Source organism: Truncatella angustata (genome assembly GCF_020726525.1).
Source record: "Truncatella angustata strain MPI-SDFR-AT-0073 chromosome Unknown BKA67scaffold_8, whole genome shotgun sequence".
In the NCBI taxonomy this organism is placed as follows: Eukaryota; Fungi; Ascomycota; class Sordariomycetes; order Amphisphaeriales; family Sporocadaceae; genus Truncatella; species Truncatella angustata.
Window position 1 is genome coordinate 2,018,387 of NW_025763388.1, and position 18,804 is coordinate 2,037,190.

At 48.3% G+C, this 18,804-nt stretch overlaps 7 protein-coding genes across 7 annotated transcripts; 3 read left to right on the top strand and 4 right to left on the bottom strand.

The window, feature by feature from the left end:
• Positions 1 to 753: 753 nt before the first annotated feature.
• Positions 754 to 2,217, top strand: BKA67DRAFT_662679 (ankyrin repeat-containing domain protein; the record flags this gene model as incomplete). Its single annotated transcript, XM_046108051.1, has 3 exons — positions 754 to 865; positions 934 to 1,554; positions 1,619 to 2,217. 3 exons carry the CDS (start codon positions 754 to 756, stop codon positions 2,215 to 2,217), a joined length of 1,332 nt encoding a protein of 443 aa, XP_045954449.1.
• A 2,638-nt stretch (positions 2,218 to 4,855) lies between these two features.
• On the bottom strand, positions 4,856 to 6,295 carry BKA67DRAFT_649600 (NAD(P)-binding protein; the record flags this gene model as incomplete). Its single annotated transcript, XM_046106015.1, has 4 exons — positions 5,286 to 6,295; positions 5,143 to 5,193; positions 4,993 to 5,092; positions 4,856 to 4,948 (listed from the first exon to the last, which is right to left on the bottom strand). The coding sequence occupies exons 1-4, from the start codon at positions 5,801 to 5,803 to the stop codon at positions 4,856 to 4,858; spliced, it is 762 nt and encodes a 253-aa protein (XP_045954450.1). The 5' UTR covers positions 5,804 to 6,295.
• Positions 6,296 to 6,562: 267 nt separating this feature from the next.
• On the top strand, positions 6,563 to 8,243 carry BKA67DRAFT_594751 (putative cytochrome P450; the record flags this gene model as incomplete). The annotated part of the gene is made up of 2 exons (XM_046105089.1): positions 6,563 to 7,718; positions 7,816 to 8,243. 2 exons carry the CDS (start codon positions 6,563 to 6,565, stop codon positions 8,241 to 8,243), a joined length of 1,584 nt encoding a protein of 527 aa, XP_045954451.1.
• A 229-nt stretch (positions 8,244 to 8,472) lies between these two features.
• Positions 8,473 to 10,008, bottom strand: BKA67DRAFT_662682 (transferase family-domain-containing protein; the record flags this gene model as incomplete). Its single annotated transcript, XM_046108052.1, has 1 exon — positions 8,473 to 10,008. The coding sequence occupies one exon, from the start codon at positions 10,006 to 10,008 to the stop codon at positions 8,473 to 8,475; it is 1,536 nt and encodes a 511-aa protein (XP_045954452.1).
• Positions 10,009 to 11,322: 1,314 nt separating this feature from the next.
• Positions 11,323 to 12,530, top strand: BKA67DRAFT_683195 (uncharacterized protein; the record flags this gene model as incomplete). Its single annotated transcript, XM_046108966.1, has 2 exons — positions 11,323 to 11,788; positions 11,871 to 12,530. 2 exons carry the CDS (start codon positions 11,323 to 11,325, stop codon positions 12,521 to 12,523), a joined length of 1,119 nt encoding a protein of 372 aa, XP_045954453.1. The 3' UTR covers positions 12,524 to 12,530.
• A 978-nt stretch (positions 12,531 to 13,508) lies between these two features.
• BKA67DRAFT_578947 (Alpha/Beta hydrolase protein) lies at positions 13,509 to 15,204 on the bottom strand. Its single transcript, XM_046103735.1, has 2 exons — positions 14,166 to 15,204; positions 13,509 to 14,111 (listed from the first exon to the last, which is right to left on the bottom strand). The coding sequence occupies exons 1-2, from the start codon at positions 14,929 to 14,931 to the stop codon at positions 13,858 to 13,860; spliced, it is 1,020 nt and encodes a 339-aa protein (XP_045954454.1). The 5' UTR covers positions 14,932 to 15,204; the 3' UTR covers positions 13,509 to 13,857.
• Positions 15,205 to 16,082: 878 nt separating this feature from the next.
• Positions 16,083 to 18,594, bottom strand: BKA67DRAFT_401288 (FAD/FMN-containing dehydrogenase). Its single transcript, XM_046096693.1, has 3 exons — positions 18,004 to 18,594; positions 17,675 to 17,875; positions 16,083 to 17,590 (listed from the first exon to the last, which is right to left on the bottom strand). Exons 1-3 carry the CDS (start codon positions 18,312 to 18,314, stop codon positions 16,318 to 16,320), a joined length of 1,785 nt encoding a protein of 594 aa, XP_045954455.1. The 5' UTR covers positions 18,315 to 18,594; the 3' UTR covers positions 16,083 to 16,317.
• Positions 18,595 to 18,804: the final 210 nt, after the last annotated feature.

Sequence of the window (18,804 nt, forward strand, 5' to 3'; positions counted from 1 at the left end):
TCCAAGACCTTTAACGTATCACCACCTGAACCGAGCCAACCCTACAACCGAGCCACCCTTCTACAGACTTGACTTCTCAGGGCGTAGTTACCCACTAGACTAATGTCTTAGCTTCTCGGGATTTTCGCCGCCGAGATACAATATTTCGCATTACACCATGGAACCTTTCTAATATATCATATGATATAGCTATATTATATTTTGGAATGTAAAGAATACTTTTTGGATTTTCTTTTCGATTTTTAAAGCCTGCTTGCGGTGAACCATAAGCCTCTTAAAGCTAAGATTCAACCTCGTCAATGGAGGTGGCTCGGTTAGGGGGTGATACGTTATATGCAGCCGATCCGGCGGGCCGGCGCGCAACTAATAATTGTATCCTACGGCACAGCTGCCCACCTTCCTTTTATGTCACCGCCTTATCTCATTGCCTGATTTCAATCATGTGAGCTTAACATGCTCCTCCGCGGCATAGTACATCATGACCAACCAAAAATCAGTACTACATTGCTTTGCCACATCCACACATTTTCACTTCTTACTCATAACGGGCTAAAGCATATAGTTGAGACCTATAGTGCACGCTAGGCGCCCAGACCCAGACCCAGACCCAGGCACTTGAATTATATAAGGGCGTCTTCGTAACACATACAGAAATAGCAGCAAAGAGAACTCCTCCCCTCTCCCTTGGAAATTAAGAAAGAGAAAACAACAGAAAAAGAAAGAGAAAGGCAGGAGGGATAAATGAAGAACAACATGACGATAACAAGACCTCGGCGCATCAGAAGACAAAGTAACAGCCTCGTTTCCGAGCAGGAAAGACTAGCGCGTAAGCGCGAACAGAACTGCGCTGCGCAACGGACATACCGTATGAGATTTAATGGCTTTTATTTCTTGTCTGTCCTCTCTAATCTTCACTTACCGTCCTCTACTCAGGTCGCGCCCAGAAAGAGCGCATCCAGGCGCTGGAGGCGGCCGTAGCCATGTCGGCGTCGACTGGCAGAGGTACCTGGACACAGTCCGAAGATGTACTTGGAACCAACCTTTTGTCTATCAAAGGCTCGGCAGAGACGGCCTTCCCGACTTCAGCAACAACGGCTACCGACTCCAGCAATTTCACCAACACGCTCTACCAGCCGCTTCTTGATTTAAACTTGGATCCTAGACTGACTCAAAGTCTTGGCAATGGTTCTGCCAGTTGCCCTGGAGACATTTTTGGCGGATATGCGTTCCAGGCCAGCCATACGACTACCACCACCGTTGCTGCTGCTGCCGCCGCCGCAGCGACCAACAACACCACGACATTATCCCTCTCTTGTGACCATTACGGCGAAGAAAACCACCAGGCTGAATCTGCACCGGCAATGACAACTGAGCATACGCAGACAGAGGACATCAGCAATCTAAACACCTCGCCTGCGTTTGATGATGCGGAGGCAACAGCATCGTCTTCGGAAGGGATTGACGAAGCGTCAGCATGGAGCCACTCGGCAGACAATTATATGACACACGCCGGTGGTTACAAGAGTGATAACTCTTCCATTCACGAACAGTCAGGTATGTCTCCCTCCCCCAGCACTGCGCAATATCACCATATAAGTTACAGCTCACAGCCCATTAGCAACACCAAGGAACCACAAAGACAAACGATGCACTGCGCTCCATATCGCCGCCCTAGCCGGCGATAGCTGTATGGTGGAGCTGCTCTTAGACCGCGGCGCGGATGCAGGATTGTTGAACAAAGGCGGCCAGACCCCCCTGCATCTGGCCGTCATTGGCGCAGCAGAGGCAGAAAAAGGCTTCGGTGGCCGACACAGCTGTGCCAATAACGCCAGCAATGGTGGCGGTGATAAAATAGCCAAAGAAGCGGAAAAGACGGTACGACTATTGCTGCGAGCACTAGGCGCGGGAGCTGACCGCCGTCCAGGCGCACTCGACAAATCGGGTCGCTCGGTGCTGTTTACGGCCATCACCACGGGAAGCGAGGCAATCGTGCAGATGGTCCTGGACGCTCTGGGCGACGAAAGCGTTGCTAACGGCAGCTCTAGCTTCCATTCTGACTCCAATGGAGTCGAATCAGATGCTAGGCATGCAGGCATCAGGGCCGCGCTCCAGGTGCCCGACGCCAGGGGCACCCTTCCATTGCATTGGGCAGTGGCATCCGGATCTGTATCTATGGTGCGGCTATTGCTATCCAATGGGGCGGATATCAACCAGTGAGAATCCGAGATGCGGGGTCATGGGTGGAGAGAACTCCTTTGCTTACATACTGTGGTATTGTCTATTAGTTTTACCACCTGACCCATCTCACACAACGCTACGTAAATGTTGTATTAACATCCGATATGCGCACTCTACAAACAATGAAGAAATAAGATGATCTGCATCCCATTTTATTGAGTCATGTAACGCACATTTATTTAAATAATAGGTGGGACTCAGCCAATCTATACGGTCGATTCTTGTGTCAACAACCCCTATGTTTCTATGTTCGAACTTTCTTTAGTGGGTATTTTTACGGTTGTGTTGCTTCGTGGCTCACCATGGGAAGCATCATCAATCGCCTAACAGCCCTTCAAGCGCCAAAGGATTAATCTGGCCTGTAGCTCGAGTATAATCCACTAAATCGGCAAAGCCCTAAAAAGTTACTCAATCTCGTTAATATAGTTACGACCGCATGGAGTGCCGCTCAATATGATCAAGCAACAGATAAGAAATATATAACCATCGAGAATCTAGTCCGTGGCAACAATTTCAGTCCGCCGAAGTTGCTAGGGCCGGCGACACCTTAGAATTCTGATCTTGGTTGCTGATATCGGCATCATGGATTGGGTTGACCTGACTTTCTCAATCTCACTGTCGATGGACTTTCGCTTTCAGTATGCATTGCTCGCAACAGCTCCTCTATAACCACCGTACTCGGGCAATGACTTCCTCATATATATTCATTGTATCATGTCAATTTCTTGTGAATGCACCGGCGATGCAGCCGTCCCTACGTCCAACGCATCGCAGTTGCCAAAGGCGCTCTAGGATTAGTGACGTGCGTGCAATTATTCTTGTCATATCTGCAGGAAGACTCACTATCGATAATGTACGGGGAGGTGCTGCCAGAACGGCTTGTAAACAAAGAAACGGCAGGTATCAGCGCACAGTCAGCGCGTTGAAGTTACCTAGCTACACATTGCATTCACTTTTCGTCTTGAGCAGTTGAAGGAGAGATATAAATTTCAATCCAGATTGCATGTGCTCACCGTCAACGAGATGATCAAACATTGACGTGTATACCCGCGCAGCTGGAATTGGGTGACAATCGAGGCTGACACGCGATTGTCAAGATATACTAGAAATGGCCAGTGAAAATCATGCATGTCTACATCGAGACTTTTCATGACACGGCTACCTGGTAGTAGGAAGCATCACAGCAGCCTTTTGCATTGGATGATGGAAACTGCAACAATGGTCAGGCGACCGCCTTACGCACAGGCCAGTTGATCCTTGGCACCCCCAGACCTTATAGTACATGTATGGTGTGGGGATGGGGCTTGTATGGTGCCGATCAAAACGAAAAGCAAGGCTTAATTTAACGGCTACCTGAACTAGCGCTCTGAAGCGGTTTCAGCTCACAAGGGCACGTGACCTTCTTGCGAGTGCTACATGTGTCTAGTACCCGACACCTGTGCAGTCTACACTTATCCAGTCAGAAACTGACTAGGTTAAGTCATTATTGGCTTAACTCGAGCGTGATGACCATGCCCATAGTGGTGATCCTTGTGTCATGTTCTCTGCCTACAAAGCTTCATGTATACGCAATGGGAGCTCAGTGTTTCAGTATCGTGCTTCTTTTGGTTTGTCAGAGTATACCACCTCACTTTCCTGCTGTCGCATCACTATCAGTCCAGCTTAATCCAGTTGGCTCAACGCCTTCCGGAGGTCTATGTCGTATCAGAGTATTCCAGCGCTCTGTTTGTATCCCCATACGATGCTCGTAAAGATTATTGACCAAATCTGGCTCTCAGGGACTTCGTGTGGTTGTGAAGCCTGTCGAAGACAAGACTCCACGCCGTACGATAACGCTAAGAACGGAGAAGCGCAAGAAGTTGGAAAAGAAAATGCACCTGGATAATATAACTAATCTAATGTTGGAAAATGTTGCAATCGCTCAAGTGACTGGATTAATCTAGGATTATATTTAGTCTTATGTAGGTTAACGAGTAGGGTAGTCCTATTTTTGTGACTGTTAAAGTCCTACCATTGCTTGTATCATACCATATATAGCAAACGGGAATTTAAATTGGTTCAAACGAAATTGTATACATTATTAGAGAAGTTTTCTACAATAAAAATTATATATAGTACACACATACCACACTCATTGCAACACAGTAAATTTTAGATTGTGACAGTAGCAAGTACAAACAAGTTACGAGAGCCTGTCTACTCGCGAAATACTGACGCCAAGCTCGTGGGATAACTTGAAACAAAGAAAGGCGACTTACAACTTTGGCAGTTAGCTCTTACATGGTACAGCAAAATAGACAGCAAACTACTGGAGCAAGTATGGGGAAATAACGAAAGGAACGGCTTCAAAGTGTGGAGGGACTAGTTGCCATTTCGGCAATTTCAAAGAACGGAACGTTGTATCCAATTACCTTGCATTAGTTGGTATCAAAGCTTTCCGCTAAGCATCACGATAGGAAAACGCAGCTTGTTTCTGGTCTAAGAAATAGAAGGAACGGCTTGTTTTGTCATGTCGTTCGTCTCGTATTTAAGTAATACGACTTCATTTCAATCAGAGGTTGGGTTACAAGAGTCTTGCCTCGACTTAATAAATCCTGATTAATCCCCGCACCCAGAACTACCAAGGTATAATAGCACCGTCGATGGCATTGAAAAACTTGCCCGAGGTCTCTTTCCTGGTAGCTTTCTCGATCTTCAACTGGTAAGCAATCTGGAAACTCAACACCACAGCTTTCTGGTAATGAATTGACTCACTATGTCGATGATGGACTGGGCGCTCTTTTCCTTAGTATCGGGGGCTTGCTCAAGCCCCATCATGCGAGCAGCCGCATTACCCATATCGGTCTGGACAAGACTAGTCTTATTAACCTGAAGCTCATGCTGCGAATGGATAATCGAACCTACCCAGGGTGCAGCACAAAGGCTGTGAGCCATTTATATTGGCAGTGAGCGGATCTAAGCCGTGTCATGTCAGTGCAAGCGTTTCATATTTGCCCTCTGATTCTATGATGGCATCTCTTCGTGTGCAAGGAAGCATTTCAACTTACAGCGTGAGCCAACCGAGTCCGACCTTGCTGATACCATATCCCGGTGCGACATATGCTCCGAAAACTTCCATGGCGCCTAAAGAGGCGACTGCAGTGGTGATTGCAACCCATTTGGCGTTCTTAGACTTTTCCAGAAGCGGGAAAAATGCCTTGAAAAGAGCCCATGGTCCCAAAGTGTTGACAGTGAAAGCTTTTGACACATCGTCTAGATCCGCAGATGTCGGTGGTAGTAGGGCTGGGCTCACTCCAGCGTTCGCGACTACAACATCCACATGGTCAATGCCGGCTGCGATGATCTCCTTGACTGCTGCTTCAGGATCAGACAAGGTAGTAGATTCGATCTTTACGGAAATGAATTTCGATCCGTTGGCTGCTGGAGTCGAGTTGGGTCCTGCAGCTTCGCCACTACGCGTGCTGCCGATCACTGTGTGGTTCGGCTTAGATAAATACGTCTGTGCAAGCATTTCCCCAATACCTCGCGAAACGCCTGAAATAAAGACAACGGTTTGAGAAGCCATGTCGGGAAGAAATTTGACGATATGGTGCTTTGATGTGGTAACAATTCAAGATCCAGTCTAAACCTGACAAAACCTGTAAGTGCTCTCGGTATCCTACGCTATTGGACGTGACAATGTGCCCAAGAAGGCGGGAGAAAGGCCATACGGGATCGGAAACTTAAGAGACAACTTTATCCGGACCCCATTGACCAGCAGAGGCTCTCTCTTGCATCAGAGACTTCATTTGCATCGGAGACTTCACTTGCATGTGTACGGAGTCAGAATCACTCCGTGGTCGTACCATGCATGCGTCCACCCGAAAGAAGCGGTATTACTATGAAAAGCAAGTCTCTCCCAAACAGCCCAGTAGTGGGCTTCCAGGATAAATTGCTGGCATGCCACTTGAAACATTGTAACCATTACTGTTTAAGGTGCAACGCGATGCTGGATGTAGTCCTCATGTACTGATAGGCTGCAAGGAGCTGCTTGGGACTTTTCACTGTCTTGCATGCATCGTAGCCTAGCCTAGACTGGAGGTACTGGGTACTGCTGCCGGATGTAAATGCAGTGTTCCGCCTGATTGGCGCGTCGGTACTTTGAATTAATGTACTCTTAGGTATTGAGGTGCAAACGCAGCCTGCACAGTAATGAGCGAAGAGAAGATCGTTCCATATCGGCGACACTTGGTCTTGTGTCTCTACATACCCTTGAGAATCCGACATAAATATTTTCCAAATGAGCTTAATGAGATCTATCCACAACGACGTTTGGGTTAACACCATGTCGACAGCAACTAAGGGCTACCCCGAGCCTGGTAATCCATGCATTGGAGATCAAAAGGCTCCGATTGTAATCACTCTGGTCTTTGCGCTGGTTTTGGCACGGACTGTTGCTCTAATCATTTATCGGCTTTACTTTTCTCCACTCTCCCAGTTCCCAGGGTCGAGGCTAGCAGCAATAAGCGGTTGGCACGAGCTATACTACGACTTGATAGCCAATGGTGGCGGCCAATTCACTTTCGAGATCAAGCGCATGCATGAGCGATATGGACCCATTGTGAGGATCAATCCAGATGAGCTGCATATTGACGACCCAGAGTTCTATAATGAAATTAACTGTGGCGCAACGGCTGCGCATCCTATCGATAAGATTCGCAAGTTCAAATATCGCTTCAATGTTCCTGAGGCGACAGTACACACTGTATATTCGGAACACCACCGCATGCGTCGGGCTGCCATAGCACCCTTCTTTTCGAAGCAGAGGATATTCAGTCGCAATGGGCACCTCCAGCAAATTGTGGATCGTATTTCTCATAGGTTTGATACTGAGTACAAGGGTACCGGAAAAGTGGTCAATATGAGCGACGTTTGGGCAACAATGACTGCCGACGTTATCACAGAGTTGGCTTTTGCGAGGTCGACAAACTTTTCTGCGGCGCCAGACTTCCAGTCGCCCTTCAGTATGGCAATGGCTAGCTCGGTGGGCTACGCCCATTGGACCACACACTTCCGACCTTTCGTTGAGATGATGAACTGGATCCCAGATGGTATCTTGGGAGTCATAGTGCCCCCTTTTAAGCCCATATTGGAGTATCGTCAAGCTATAAGCAGACAGATTCGAGACATTCTTGCTGGGAAGAACATGGATGCAAAAGAAACTTCGCATCCGACAATTTTTCACGATATACTAGCTTCCGACCTGCCACCTGAAGAGTTATCATTTTCGAGACTGAGGCAGGAAGCTATGAGCTTGAACGGGGCTGGCATAGAAACTACGATGTGGACTTTAACTGTAGGAACATTCCACATCATAGATAATTCGGATGTATATCATAAACTCAAAGATGAGCTTACGGAATCTATGCCCGATCCAGATGTGGTTTTATCGTGGGTAGCGCTGGAGAAGCTACCATATCTCTCGGCCGTTGTACAGGAAAGTGAGTCTACACTACCGCTCTCGATTCCAAACGGCCTTTTGTCATTTGTTCAATTCTCGAGGAAGATTGCTTGGATGCTAAATAATTTGTGGCATAGGTCTTCGTCTCGCGTTCGGCTCAGTCCAACGCCTGCCGCGTGTAAGCCGTTCAGAGCGTCTGACTTATGGTTGCTGGACGATACAGGCCAATGTATCTGTTTCAATGGACGCGTACCATAACCATATCAACCCCTTATACTTCCCCAACCCTCTCAGTTTCGTTCCAGAACGATGGCTGAACGATCCAAAAGGCCCTGATGGCTTACAGCCCTTAGGTAATTATATGGTATCATTTAGCCGCGGGGCAAGAAATTGCATTGGTATGAATTTGGCACTTATGGAGTTGTATGTCTGTCTGGCTACAATCTTTCGAAGGCACAAGCTTGAGTTATATGAAACGACTAGGGAGGACGTCGATTTTATTGTTGACTTGGTTAAACCTATGCCAAAACATGGAAGTAAAGGGGTACGTGTCTTAGTAAAGTGATAAAGAGTAAGTTGGTCTCTCTAATAGGCAGCAAGTTGCGACTGGTTATGCCAGCTACTTTTACAGATATTCATTTAGTATTGATTTACTTATTACGGCAAAATGACACAACAAACTAATCGGCGTTGATAGAAGGCCAAAAAAACATGTACAACCAGATAATTGATAATCTAACTATAAGAAGGCTGTAGAAATATGTCTATATCATAGCTTATTCTCGCCCCCCGGCTCAGTCTTCGACATCCATTCGCTGATAGTATTGCTGGATGATCTCACAACTTTTGATTATTTGCATTGTGTCATTTAAGAAACAGAAGACAATGTCTGTGCCCTCTGAATCCGGTGCTTCCGGTAAGATAGTAATAGTATGAGGAAATGGTAGTCTCGTCCTAACGGCCTCGCATTTCCCGATGTCACCGCCCCAATCCAGGGAGTGTATTTCAAACGCTTTCCAGGTCGCAGCCACCATATTGGTACTGGCAGGTCCTGGACCCCATTGCAATTTGTTGACGTCCTCATGCGAACCTAAATAAGCTATTAAATTGTGGAAATAGTCTTCTGTCAGTGACGCGTAGGACTCTTGAATGCAAACAGCGATATGAGCCATAGATGCAAGCGAAGAAGAGCTGCTGCTTGCACCTTGAGCCGCATCAAGCAGTAGTCTCTTAGGAACGGTCGGCCACGCCATTGACAACGCGTTGCCTACAAAGTCCTCTGGAATAGGCACATGGAGACGCTTTCGCATATCAATACTCAAGCCCATCGAGACCACTTCATCAGTGCTCGCGGGATGGTCCCGTCCACGCGCTCGAGAATATGACGATTGAGGTGCTAGAGCGAAGGTAATAGCACTCCATAACATAGCACATATGACATCATTGGATGATAATTTCGTTCCGGGTTGCAGGTATTCACTAAGTGTAACCTTCAAGCCGTGAACCGTTTGCCTAGGTATCCGGTAATGTACCGTCTCCATGGGCAAATTCGATATGATATCTGATGTCAGGGTTGGTGGTGCTGAGTTGAGGACGGTTATATCTGCCGGGCAGCTTGGCTCCTCTGCTGTGTATTTATCTGCAAATTCCGAACCCTCACTGAACCTCGAACCATACACTATGTGTCGGTCACATTCAACAGAGACGGAATTCTCGACCGGGAGGACGGCATCAGACCCGAATGTCTGCTGCCTGTCTTCATCGTAGTGCTTCTTACAAAAATATGCCCATGTCTTGAATATAGCATTGATACCTCCCAGGTCAGCGACGCTATGGTGAAGGCACACACCCACTATAGTTCCATCCGATCTCGGTGTCACATGGACTCGAAAAGCCGGGGCAGAACCATTAGTCACTGGGAAGTGCGGAAGTGGAGGAAGTAACACATCCCGATTCAAAAGATTGTTTGGAAAGCTGGCCCGCTTTAGACTCCCGTAATCCGTTCCTTCCAGAAGCTGGGATGTTCCAACAGAGAGGATGCCCTTGATATCATAGACCGGAGTTCCAAGACGAAATTTTGCGTACTTGTCAAAGGGGTGAGATGAATCATCTTGGGGTTGGTGGGTGGGTTTGGAGCATGGTACTATGCTAGATGAAAGGCAGGGAATCGAGGAAATGCATCTTTCCAGGCCATGTTTGAAAGCCGAAATTGCCGATGGCCCTTTCCCGGGAAAGCACAGGATCTGACGAATGTATTGCTGCGGAATGAATGTGTCGATAGGCGAAAGATATCGCCAGTCGACTGTTTCCCACAGTTGATGCCGACGCATTTCTGCTGATCTTTGACTTTGCATGCTTTGATTGTACATTTATCAATCAATCAAAAAGGTTGAGTACGATTAGTGGCGAAACACCTGATACTGACACATCTCGCAAACTCGGAGGGATATGCCTGTGTGTTGAAGCCTGAGGTCTGACAGCTTGATGCTACACTACGCTGCACCATACACTATCTATGGGACGAATCTTGATCAACAGCCAGGCCAATAAATTGAAACCACATTTCTAGACCTCGTCAGCAATGCCACCCTGCAAATTGATCGCAATCTCTATGACCAAATTCAAGCACTGTATGTACTGCAGACTACCTCCCATCACCATGACTATAGGAGTTAATGCAGAAACCGGGATATGCACAGACTAGACAACGTTTGCGCCACCAGTACGGAGTATGTACAAAGTTTCTGTAAGCTCCTGCCGTGCCGTTGACATACTCGCCACGTCATCAGGCGGGCCGGCCCGTACACTTGATTCGCTGCCGAACTTTTTGAGTCCTCCGAAGCCTTCGGCTCTTTCACTTGCTAGGGTATGAAATTGACCGGGGAGTCCGGCCCAATTGAGGTCGCAAAAGTCAGACACCATAGAAGAGTTGGGTTACATCTGATTTGAATATAGTACAACGGCGCTGCCTCTAATGCAGACTTTAGGTGCGGAACCCCTGCAGATGCCAATATACCCACCCCTACTGTGCTTCTCAATGCTCGCTTACCCGTAGAAGGCTGGGCTTATCTACATGTATCTTTCATAGCAGGGCTAGACAAGCTCTGCACCCATAATGTTAAGTAGACCTGCAGAAACAACAGCACTCGGTAGAGCGTCTGTGAGAAAATCCATTTCCCCACCCGGTCACCATGCAGGTTAGATCGTTATGTCGAATAGGATCACAGGAATGCACGTATACATTGTTCCGTGCGTCTCAGCCGCTCCCTGGACGGACTGGTAGACCAAATCATGGAGCCTTGCTCACTGGGAGCCTTGAGGCAAGATCAGACGTGTGCGTCGCACATAATGGAACTCGTGGCTTCGCAAAATAGCACCAATTTAGCTTCTGATGAGGTGAATGCTGAAGTAAGCTGTTATAATTTTAGTTGAACCAGCAAACGAACGTCTTGATAAACTTTGTGCTTCGTCGTTGTGTTAGTCCCCCAAGCCCATCGTCAGGTACCACTTACATTGCCGGTAATCTAACATAGCTTTCCAAATCTCCGAACTTTGACATGTCGTCAAGCGCTGACACAAAACGTCTTCCACATGTAGAAGGGCTCAATCACTTACAATATGGGTTGACATGGACGCTGACGGCAATGGCCATCTTCGCGGTAGCCGCGCGCTGCCACCTGCGCATAAAGTTCATGTCAAGGCTTGTGATTGAGGATTGGCTCATGGTTCTCGCGCTGGCGCTCCAAATCACGTATCAAGTCGGCTTCAACTTAATGTGCGACTGGGGCAGTGGACGTCCCTCGAACACGTTGACATCCGAGCAGAATTACAACATTAACAAATGGTCTTGGATATTTGCTCCACCTGGCTTCCTCGTGTCCATTATTGCGAGAGTCTCGATTGCCATCTTGCTGGTCCGCATTTTTGGCACAAAAAGGTGGTTCAAGCTATACATGACCTGCTTTACCACAGTTCAAACTGCTGTTGGAGTCGCCTCAGTTATCTTCCTGCTTGCGCAGTGCAAGCCATACGAAGGTCTATGGAATAAGGCTGTCATTCAGTATTACTGGGACAAGAGGATTTACCAGTACACAGCTCTTGCTCTACAATGTAGGTCTTTGGCAGTCCCAGACAACCAGCAACGTTATCCCACATTTCAATACTCTTACTAACGCGAAATCATGAAACTTAGTCTTCTTCGTGATATCAGACATAACTTACGTATTGTTTCCCATTATCATTATCTGGAAGCTCAAAATGCGGACCCGGCGGAAGGTCGGTTTGCTGGTGGTCATGGCATTGTCGCTCGTGACCATGGCAGCTGCTGTAGCCAAAATCACTGTGTCGCTGATTCCCATGACCGGCTCCCCGCTATTGGTTGCGCCTGCTGTACAATATTACACGTCCATCATCAACTTTACTTCGGACTGCGAACAGTGCCTAGTCATAATCATGGGCTGTATTCCAACACTGCATCTAGCCACAAGACTCCAATTACCTACGGTAAGCAAGTTTCGCGACAGTCTTTTGGGTCTTGTCTCAGGCCATAGAAGCAAGACAAGCGTCCAGGAAAAGCACATGCAGACTGGCTCCAGGTTTACTTATGGAAGCGCCCATAAAAACAGAGATGATTATCATGAACTCCAGCTCACGCCGAGAGTTCGCGTTTCGGACGAGGAGAGCTATGGCAGTACCAGAGAGGCACTTGGGGGCCACAGTCGGTCTTACATCTCAAGCCAGATACCCCGTGTTCATGCCAGCCGAAATTTCGGCGAGAACGAAATCTATAGGACAGACAGCTCTACGGTCTCACACAAGCCACAAAGGGCTCACGAGGAGGTATAGCACGAGAAATACTAGGCTCTGAGATGACGAGACTGAAATCTCTCGTACAGAGACAGCTTGCAAAGTGCCTCCGCTCTTCTAGTGTTGGAGTACTTCTTTGAAACTGTCTTGAAGTGTAAAGATCAGGTTAAATGCATGGAACTCACCAATGATATCCGTCATATCCTGTGGGAAGAAAGATTGGATATTTAATTGCTGAAGTACGTAGTTTTGCCACATTGAGCTTCATCTAAGCATTTAACAGCCCTGGCGGTACATGGACGTGCATGCTACAACCTGCGAGCCTCTCCAAGAGTCCTATGTTGTTTGTGCGGGGCGCCAAAATGGCGTAGAGATGAAACTCAAGCATGCATCCCTCTGCCTAGGTCGATGCCACGACCTGGAAGACGGCATTTCACTCCGTATGCGTACCGTTGCACTACCACATGCAATCTCATTTTGAACGATGATATGATGGCAGCCTGTTTTGCTAAAATTAAGTGCAACCTCCGACATAATCTGATCCTAGGTCTGATTTTGTTGCTGTGCGGCGCAAGCACAAGGGGCAGATGTGTGAAACATACCATGAAAGGTAGCGAGAGAGGATCTCTCCATGCTTACAAGCCTGTGCAAGCAAGCCGAGTACAAGAATAGAGCTGAATCCTCCTCTCTACTCGTGCAACTCAGCAAAGCGAAAAGTCCTTTGCATGATTGTTATGTAGTGTACGTCTTTACGAGGTAACAACTTCTTTTTCTCATGCGTGTCACCCCAAGATTCTGCCACCGTAGCGCTAATGTTAGCAAGGGCTGAATGTACCGTCCCGTGTCACGAGCAATATAATGTTAGAGCAGCTGCAAGCCTCCTAAAATGCCAGTTTGTTTTTGCTATCGGATCATCTGACCGAATTGATTGGTCGCCAACAAGGGTGATCTGAAAGAACCAATCATGGTACCCGTGGGGGAGTAACACGGGTATGGGTTTGCGCCCAATCGGGCCGCGATTTTGGGATAAAGCTGCGGTAAATGTACCTTAAAGTTGTAAGTAACTCCTAGCCTAATCATGCATTCAATAAACTTTCTGCAAGGGGGGTGGGGGTGGATCTAGGCAGGGTGTCTTTACTTGGCATCCCCTCCACTTGACATCACCTCCACTTGGCAGACCCGGTGCCTCTAAAATGCCTTACCTAGTTGGGAGTTGTGGAGAATAAGGAATCGCAACAAAAGGCACCTTGACAGTAATGATGAGTACAATGATATGACGTTCTAAGATTAACACCGTAAACCAGTGCGAGTTGACTGAGATCTTCAGAGTAGTAGGCCCCTAATTCCCTCGCTGAAGCCGCACTAGTTTGTACCTAGAACTGTCGAATGAATCTAGCCTCGTTATCCCATAATTCAGTCCTGAGACTGAATGCAGGATTGCCATCGAAACCGTGCGGTACTCCAGGGTAAACGTTGGACTGTACCTTAACGTCTTGCGATGAAAGTCTTGCCGCGAAACTCGTAGCCTCGTCGCGGAATAGATCTAGACCGCCAACGCCTAGATGTGTTGTCGGGAGCCCGTGTAAGTCTTGGGCGCGACCTGGAGCAGCGTAATAAGGGACCGTCGCTTTAGAAGAGACATTAGTGCTTACTCGCCAAGCGTGATAAATACAGGCTTTACCTTTGTCTCCCGCTCCGTTCGTCTTGCCCAAGTATGCATTCCATGCGATCTTGTTACTACTTGGACTCCAGGTAAGATAGGGGAATCGAGGGTTCTGGGGATCCATTCGAGTCCGATCATCCAACATGGGGTATCTCAATATCTGCGCCGCGAGCGGCGGGTCAAGGCCCTCATCCCTGCCCTTGAGCGCGGCCGCGGCGACGAGATTGCCGCCTGCACTTTGTCCAAATATGACGACACGAGCGGGATCGATGTTGAATTCGCTCGAGCGAGCTTGTAACCAAGTAATCGTTGAATAAACATCGTCCAAGGCCGCCGGGTAAGGGTGTTCAGGCGCTAAACGATAATCTGGGGCAAAAACTTGAGATGCTGTTTGTTCGGCGAAGCTGGCGATCATATTGCGGCTAATGTTCACGCTGCCAGCAATTAGGCCGCCTCCAAAAGCGTAGATGACAGCTCTCTGTGCATTCTCGCCGCCTTGCTGGACGCTAAGAGGCACGAAGCGCGTGATGTTGAATTTCGTCCCATCAACAGATGTGGCTGTGCTGACTGTATCGATCATACCAGCCGGGTAGGGAAGTGCGTTGGAGGCGGCTTGTGTTGCAGCGTTTGTCGAGTTTCTGATGGCATTGAGGTCCGTCGCCGGCGGTGCTGGAGTTGGGACCTGCCCGCCTAGCAGTGCCCAGTAGTCAGGGTCGACAAAAGGTGGACGAGCCATGGTAAACAATGTGACGAGGAGACAATCGAAGCTAGCATGATAACGCATCTTTCTGTATTTCTAAACTCTGACTTTCCTATGCCTTGTTCTTGGGGGGGTAGTTCGTTTGTTTCAAAAGTCCCCAATTCCGTGCGTAGACACTTGGGATTGGCTGGTTCAACGCAGTACAAACTTGGGGCTGATTGGGCTATGCTCGTGATTTGGCGGTGGGTTTAGTGGGCTCAGTAGCTGTGTTGTAACCGCAAAGGGCCTCCGGAGTTACACAGCTAAGGTTAGAGTACTGTAGGTTAGGTGCTCAGTGGTGCTGTGGCACACCAAAGTCTCATATTAATGCACTTTGTCGATCTTTGGGGCTGGCGTTGGTTTGTTACTGTCGTTTAATGCAAAGCACAGGCTTTACCAGGCAGACAACCGGTGTAAGCAACGAGAGCGATCAAGGTAAGTGACAACTAAATTCTCTGGGCTTTAACCTAGGTGTTTAGCCATGCTAGGGTTGAACAAGACGTCCAGGTCCTACCCTTGGAGTGGACCTGCTCAGTAGTATATCTAGCTAGAGACTGCGAAACTGATCGGGTTCATGATTCACCACCAACCTTCCTATGTAAGCCTTCTGTGTGGTCATCGATTCTGGGCCACCAGAACGGCGTCATAGAACAAGTTCCTCCCCATAACGTTGCTGAAAGAACCCCGGGGAACACATCAGCACGATGCCTCACACAGCGCCACGAGCTGCTGAAAACGATAGTGGGGTTGCGTCGGCGACTCAGAAGAATCCATCCAACGCCTGCTCGCCGTGCTGGGCTGATTTTCTCTTGTCCCGTTGGAGAACCGCCAATATCGGTCTGCAACTATGTGCATGCAATCCTCGAACTTCTTTTTTGGCTAGTGTGCAGAACCCACCCGGAGCTAGACCTGCACCGCCATCTCTCAATGGTGTTCAAGCTAATGCTTCACCGTCGCCATAGCCCAAAGCGGACACTGCCTATGTAGTTTTTGTCATACTAATTACCCAAAGACCTCGTCATATCCCACTTTGCGGCTGATGGATGTTTATATCATAGCTGGTGGTAATAAAACTAAAACAGAGCCACGTTCCATGAGTCTACAAGTGGACTATACTGTATGTACACATGTCAGGCCATAGGATCGGAAAAGTAGTGGGGTGTACTTCACGACGGCTTCGGTGGCCGTTTCTATTGAACGTGGCTACCGTATGTATTCACCATGTGCTGACACAGCGGAGGTCGTCGTGTTTCTCAATGAACCGACACGGATAAGACCGCATTGCGAAGTGTAAAAAATTGACGCTGGGAATGGCATCAAACTGTGGAGGGACGGGTTGCCTTCAAGGCGATCTGAAAGAACGGAACATTGTAAGATCGCACTGCGAGTTGAATAGCAAAGGATCATGGAATAGGGGATTTTGCATCATGGTCATGTCCGACATAGCCGCCCTTGCTCGTCGTGTATCCATTCCTCGCTCCCTACAGCAGTCCTTGCATACAGGATTCCATCGGGATCCAGTGCACGCTTGATCTCTCTCAGTCTTCCGTAGTTCTCTCCATAGAAGGTGTCCTGCCACTGGTTTTCCTCGAAATTGGCCTCGTTCAGATAGGCTCCTCCGCCAGGCGTAGCAGCTACGACTTTAGGCATGACGATATTGGTCAGGATGTCCTGGCGATCAACCATATTGCCCCAGGGTGCACTGAAGTCCCAAGTCTGCGTGAAGATACAACTCAGTAACGCCTCGCGCCACAGCGGGAAGACGGCGTTGGGGCAAGAATCTACCAAATCCTTCCGCGTGCCGTTTATTGCAACGCAAGTCGTAACGAAACCCTGATCGCTGGCGAAGCGCATGGCATCAGCCACAACCGAGGCAGTCGATTTATCTTCCATCAAAGACCTTGGGATAATCCTCCCAGCGGTGATCTGTGCCTCGGGAGTGGTAGTGACGGCTTGTAGCAAGTATGTATTGTAAAGATCCAAGAACCCGGTGTGAACGCTTTTGGTAACCGTGAGCTGGAACCCCGCATCTTTCGCTGCAGAGATGACAGGTGCAAGACTGCTTTCTAGAACACTGACATCGCCACCCGGCATGGCTACCGCATAGACGCTGAAAATGCCAGCTGCAAACGCGTACGCCGCCGTAGCACCCGAGTCTACCAAGGAGCCAAGACTGGATTGTACAATAGAAATTGCATCCCAGAAACCATCTACATTACCGCCTTTGGTATCGTTGGTGGTAAAAGCAAAGCTGGCGCCAACCATGGGTTCGTCAGGGTATACTCGTGTGGTCATGCTGATGACCACGCCAAATGTCCCGGCTCCGCCTCCGGACAATGCCCAGTACAAGTCTGCCTGATCGTTATGAGGCGTTGCAGTGACAAGCTCGCCAGAAGGTAGCACAACTTCCCATTCCAACACAGAATCAGCCGCCATGCCATAGATCGATGTCAACAGGCCGTGTCCTCCACCGGCAGTATACCCCCCCGCCACGCCCACGGTGGGGCACGTTCCTGCCACCACACGAACGCCGATGGAGTCGGCCCAGGTCAATGCATTATGGACCAGGACTCCGGCACCAAATCGGACTGCCGCGCCCGTGTATGAAGATGCATCCGTGGTGTAAGCTTCAATGTAGTCAATGCTTTGCAGATTATGCGTCCAAATGGACAAAGACCCCAGCCCTATTGACTTGCCAAGCAAACTTTTAGACATTAGCTCGGATCTCAAATGTAGCTGACGTTCGGGGACAATTCAGCTTTGGTGGTGAATTAGTAGGGAGACGCACTCGTGGCCGGTGTTCTTGATGACCAAGCGGATATTTCTTTCATGCGCAAAATGGACTGTAGCTTGTACGTCTGCAGCCTGAGTCACATTGATAGAATAGACTGGATAATTGCCAAGGCTGCAAGCAGTGTCTTCCCCGGCAAAGGGGTCGCACGAATGGTTTTGGAAATAGGGTGTGATTATGGAAGTAGGGTCCCGAATACTATGAATTGTGGTCAGATAACCCCGTAACAATGACCTTAAATGACTGGATGCCTTGAAGAACATACAGTCATAGGGCCATACGCGGCAAACATGTAGATAAGAAGTTTTAGAAGAATAAAACCTTACTGTGGATAAGGAAGCAACCAGTTTTCTCGGAGATCCGCACATGCAGCAGCTTCAAAGTTTTGGCCGTGACAAACTTGTGCAAGTGGTATCGTTGAGATCAACTGTCCTCCAATTGTTTCGTTGAGCTGAGACCACTCTTCATTACTAGGCCAGTTTGTATCCCCAGGTATATTTTTACATGTTATGGTGGCATTTCTCCTGTTGTGGCGACTCGAAAACTGATTGGGGTTCCAAGTTACTGGGCTGCCCCTCGGCAATTGGTAATTCGAAACTGCACACACAGCGACGACTAAGCGAAAGCGGAGCATCATATTGCAGAGATGATCAAAGATTGCGTCCTACGGCGTCTCTTCCAAGGCACAGAAGCTTTATGAATTTTTTTCGATAGACTTCTGAGTATTCAGCAAAGCAAGACCGTATTTCAGCTGATTGATTATAAAGTATATGGCTGTATTTCGAGGCGGCGCATGTGCATCCTTCGAGGTGACTGTCTTGAGCGTTTCCCTTCTGTCGGTACTCAAAACTACATGGGGTCGGACCACCCAAGCGACCAATCAATGGTTTGTTTTCGCCCATTGTAAACGCAGTACGCGTCGGGCTGTCTACTTCTACTAACCTTAGAGCTTATGGTGAAAAGGTCGCCAACTGGCTCTCATCCGTGGAGGTGTTCCACGATTCTTATGATATTACGTACGTGTTTTAAAACGCGAGGTGCTGGCCATACAAAAAGTCATGCATGAGAACAGCATGAAAAATCAACGGAGGATAGCCAGGATCAAGGAGTTACATGTGCATACTCAG

Bases quoted from the DNA above. Each gene is read 5' to 3' on its own strand.
- BKA67DRAFT_578947 (XM_046103735.1), bottom strand. From the start codon at position 14,931: ATGCGTTATCATGCTAGCTTCGATTGTCTCCTCGTCACATTGTTTACC. The intron at 14,112-14,165 runs GTAAAGCCTGTA...TCTCTTCTAAAG, and splicing joins GAACGGAGCGGGAGACAAAG to CGACGGTCCCTTATTACGCT.
- BKA67DRAFT_401288 (XM_046096693.1), bottom strand. From the start codon at position 18,314: ATGATGCTCCGCTTTCGCTTAGTCGTCGCTGTGTGTGCAGTTTCGAAT. The intron at 17,876-18,003 runs GTAAGGTTTTAT...CACAATTCATAG, and splicing joins TGGTTGCTTCCTTATCCACA to TATTCGGGACCCTACTTCCA. The intron at 17,591-17,674 runs GTGCGTCTCCCT...AATGTCTAAAAG, and splicing joins ATCAAGAACACCGGCCACGA to TTTGCTTGGCAAGTCAATAG.